At 64.1% G+C, this 4,378-nt stretch overlaps 1 protein-coding gene across 1 annotated transcript; it reads left to right on the top strand.

The window, feature by feature from the left end:
* Positions 1 to 420: 420 nt before the first annotated feature.
* Positions 421 to 3,643, top strand: LOC144739267 (reticulon-4 receptor-like 2). Its single transcript, XM_078622237.1, has 3 exons — positions 421 to 1,349; positions 2,414 to 3,076; positions 3,574 to 3,643. The coding sequence occupies exons 1-3, from the start codon at positions 421 to 423 to the stop codon at positions 3,641 to 3,643; spliced, it is 1,662 nt and encodes a 553-aa protein (XP_078478363.1).
* The last annotated feature ends 735 nt before the right edge of the window (positions 3,644 to 4,378 follow it).

Below are 4,378 nucleotides of genomic sequence, written 5' to 3'. Positions count from 1 at the left end.
ATCATCATCATCACGGTGGCTATGAGATGTGGGTTGGTGAGTAGGTGGGTGAGTGGGTGAGTGAGTGGGGAGTGGGTAAGTGAGTGGGTGAGTGAGTGGGTGAGTGAGTGAGTGACTGACTGGGTGGGTTAGTTTGTGAGTGGGTGAGTGAGTTACTGGATGGGTGGGTGAGTGAGTGACTGGGTGGGTGAGTGATTGAGTGGGTGAGTGAGTGACTGGGTGGGTGAGTGAGTGGGTGAGTGAGTGACTGGGTGAGTGAGTGGGTGGGTGAGTTAGTGGGTGAGCGAGTGACTGGGTGGGTAAGTTTGTGAGTGGGTGAGTGAATGACTGGGTCAGTGAGTGAGTGAGTAGGTGGGTGAGTGGTGGGTGAGTCGCTCTAACCTGCCTTCCGCTCACCCTCCTCCCCCCACAGCGGACACGATGTCCACCCCTCCTCACCCCTCTCCTCACCACCACCGTCCCCACCACCACACCACCACCACCACCCTCACCACCCTCACCACCACCACCACGGCGTCACCACCTCCCCACCGCCCCGTCTGGCCCCTCCTCCCCTGGCTCTTCCTGCTTCTCGCGTCCGTCCAGCCGCCACCGCCGGCGGTCGCCGCCGCCACCACCATCGCCACCGTCTCTGCCGCCTGCCCCGGCGACTGCGTCTGCTACGACTCCCCCCCCACGGCGAGCTGCCAGGGCCGCGGCCTCTGGCGCCTTCCCGACGGCATCCCGCCCACGGCGGAGCGCCTCTGGCTGCAGAACAACCGCATCTCGTCGCTGACCCGGAGCGACGACGACGATGAGGCTGCTGGGGGCCGCCCGTCGCCGCGTCTGAGCCCGGCGCTCCGGGCCCTCTCGCTCGCCGCCAACGAGATCCGCTCCGTCGACGTCGCGGCCTTCGCGGGCCTCCGTCGCCTGGAGGAGCTGGACCTGGGCCGCAACCGGGGCCTGCGCTCGCTGGCGGCGGGCAGCTTCCGCGACCTGGGGGCCCTCCGCTCGCTCCACCTGTACGACTGCGGCCTTCGCGGCCTGCCCCCAGGGGCCTTCGAGGGCCTGGGCAGCCTCCGCTTCCTCGACCTGCAGGCCAACGCGCTGGCCGAGCTGCGGGACGGGGCCTTCGCCGGCCTGGCCAACCTGGCGTCGCTCTTCCTGCACGGCAACCGGCTGCGCGCCCTGGGCCGGGCCTCGCTGGGGGGCCTGCGCTCGCTCGACCGGCTGCTGGCGCACGACAACCAGGTGGCGCACGTGCACCCGGCGGCGTTCAGAGACCTCGGCCGCCTCAGCACCCTGTTCCTGTTCAACAACAGCCTGAGGGAGCTCGCCGGGGGCACGCTCGCTCACCTGCACGGGCTCCGGTGAGGGGGTGGTGCTGGTGGTGGTGGTGGTGCTGGTGGTGGTGGTGCTGGTGGTGGTAGTTGCGGTGGTGGAGGAGGTGGTGGTGGTGGTGGAGGAGATGATGGTTGTGGAGGAGAGGGAGGAGGAGGAGGTGGTGGAGGAAGATGGTGGTTGTGGTGGAGGAGGGGGAGGTGGTGGAGGAGGTGGTGGTTGTGGTGGTGGAGGAGGTGGTGGTGGAGTAGGAGGTGGTGGAGCTGGAGGAGGTGGTTGTGGTGGAGGAGGGAGGGGGAGGAGGAGGTGGAGGAGAAGGAAGATGGTGGTTGTAGTGGAGTAGGTGGTGGTTGTGGTGGTGGAGTAGGTGGTGGTTGTGGTGGTGGAGTAGGTGGTGGTTGTGGTGGTGGAGTAGGTGGTGGTTGTGGTGGAGTAGGAGGCGTCACCACCCTGGTTGTGGTGATTACTGATTATGGTGGTGGAGGAGATGGTGGTGGAGGAGATGGTGGTGGTGGTGGAGGAGATGTGGTGGTGGTGGAGGAGTTGGTGGTGGTGGAGATGATGGTGGTGGAGGAGATGGTGATTGTGGTGGTGGTGGTGGTGGTGGAGATGGTGGTGGTGGTGGAGGAGATGGTGGTGGTGGTGGAGGAGTAGAAGGTGGTGGTGGAGGAGGAGATGGTGGTGGAGGAGATGGTGGTGGTGGTGGAGATGGTGGTGGTGGTGGTGGAGGAGATGGTGGTGGTGGTCGTGGAGGAGATGGTGGTGGTGGTCGTGGAGGAGGAGATGGTGGTGGTGGAGGAGATGGTGGTGGTGATGATCCGGCTCCTCACGATGATCTCCGCTGTAACACGAGGAAGCGATCGCTTAGCACGGAGGACGTGCTGACGATTTCGACCGGATCACTTTCACGAACCGGTTACCAGGTTACCAGGTTACCCCGTGATCTCTCCCCAGGCACTTGCGTCTGAACGACAACCCGTGGCTCTGCGACTGCTTGGCTCCCTCCCTCCCTCTCCTTGTGGTTACCCGGTTATCAGGTGACCCGGTAACCCGGTAACCAGGTTACCAGGTTACCCCGTGATCTCTCCCCCAGGTACCTGCGTCTGAACGACAACCCGTGGCTCTGCGACTGCTCGGCCCGCTCCCTCTCCCTGTGGCTCCGACAATTCCGCGGCTCCACCTCGGACCTCGCCTGCGCGCAGCCTCCGGCCCTGGCCGGCCGCGACCTCAAGGGCCTTCCCTGGGCCCTCTTCCAGGACTGCCGTGACGACGACCACGAGGCCAACGAGGCCAACGAGGCCGCTGAGGCCAACGGCGATCGTGACGACGGCCTTCACGGCGGTGGCCGTGACGATGGCCGTGACGACGGCCGTGACGACGGCCTTCACGGCGGTGGTGGTGGTCACGGCACCGCGCCCTCGTACGGCCTGTCGCTTCTCCCCACGGCCCCGGGGCCTCGACTGAAGGCCTCCAGGACCGGGCGGCCGCTGCTCATGGCGGCCGCGCCGGTGTCGGCCGCGGCCGCCGCCACCGGCGCCGCTTCAGAGGCGACGACGCCGCCGCCGGCTCCGGCTCCGGCTCGCAGGAAGTGCCGCAAGAAGGCCGGCAGGCCGCGGTGCGTGAGGCGGCTGTCGGCGGCCACCGGGAGGCCCACGGCCGTCGGCAGCGGGGGAAGCGATGCGGCGTCCGGAGCGATCCGATTGGCGTCAGCGGTGACGCCGCTGCTGCCGCTGCTGCTGCTGCTGGTGCCCAGATAGTGACGGACGCTTTGACTCTGCGACAGAAACACAGCGGCGGTGGCGGTGGTTGATGGAGGAAGTGGAATTGAACCGCCGTCCGCGGGAGCGATGAACAGCGGTGTCGGCGGTGGGGTTCAGATGTCTACGTAGCTGACTCTGCTGCTGACGCTGCAGCTGCTGCTGCTGGATATGGGCACTTTGACTCTGTGACCGATGCAGTGGTGGTGCTGGTGCTGGTGGTGGTGGTGGCGCTGGTGGTGGTGGCGCTGGTGGTGGTGGCGCTGGTGGTGGTGGTTGACAGAGCAGGAGGAAGTGGAGTTGAACCACCAGCGGCCGACACGGCCAAGTCCCCAACGGGGTTTGTGCTGGTCACGTGACCACCACCACGTGCTGGTCACGTGACTACCACCACGTGCTGATCACGTGACCACCAGCACGTGCTGATCACGTGACCAGCACAAACCCCGCTGGGGACTTGGCCGTATCGGCCGCTGGAGGCTTTCTAACGACGCAGCGTCGACTGTGACGACATCGACTGTGACGACATCGACTGTGACGACATCGACTGTGACGACATCGACTGACGACATCGACTGTGATGACATCGACTGTGACGACATCGACTGTGACGACGTCGACTGTGACGACGTTGACTGTGACGACATCGTCGACTGTGGCGACGTCGACTGTGACGACATTGTGAACGTGACGACATTGTGAACGTGACGACATCATCGACTGTGACGACATCGACTGTGACGACGACATCGACTGTGACGACATCGACTGTGACGACATCGACTGTGACGACATCGACTGTGACGACATCATCGACTGTGACGACATCATCGACTGTGACGACATCGTGAACGTGACGACATTGACTGTGATGACATCATCGACTGTGACGACATCGACTGTGACGACATCGACTGTGACGACATCATCGACTGTGACGACATCATCGACTGTGACGACATCGACTGTGACGACATCGACTGTGACGACATCATCGACTGTGACGACATCATCGACTGTGACAACATCATCGACTGTGACGACATCGACTGTGACGACATCGTGAACGTGACGACATCGAACCCAAAGGGGCAACCTCGAGGCGCGTATGACGTCACTCGCCAAAGTTCCCTGCTCCGGCTGGGAGTACAAACCCGCCATACATGACGTCACGCACATGGGGGGGGGGGGGGTCAGACATTTGTGACGTCATGTGACGAGGGGGGAGGGGTCAAAAATCGTGTGACGTCATTTATGGACCGCCCCTTATCCCCCCCACCCCCCCACTGCTTAACCAAGGT

Source organism: Lampetra planeri, unplaced genomic scaffold (assembly GCF_965212315.1).
Source record: "Lampetra planeri unplaced genomic scaffold, kcLamPlan1.2.h2 scaffold_139, whole genome shotgun sequence".
NCBI lineage: Eukaryota > Metazoa > Chordata > Hyperoartia > Petromyzontiformes > Petromyzontidae > Lampetra > Lampetra planeri.
The sequence above is the reverse complement of the archived record's forward strand: the minus strand, read 5'-3'. Positions and strand labels throughout refer to the sequence as shown.

Excerpts from the sequence above, each read along its gene's own strand:
- LOC144739267 (XM_078622237.1), top strand. The coding sequence starts at position 421 with ATGTCCACCCCTCCTCACCCCTCTCCTCACCACCACCGTCCCCACCAC. Across the intron at positions 1,350-2,413 it reads GCTCACCTGCACGGGCTCCG|GTACCTGCGTCTGAACGACA; the intron begins GTGAGGGGGTGG and ends TCTCTCCCCCAG. Across the intron at positions 3,077-3,573 it reads CTGCTGCTGGTGCCCAGATA|CGTCGACTGTGACGACATCG; the intron begins GTGACGGACGCT and ends CTAACGACGCAG.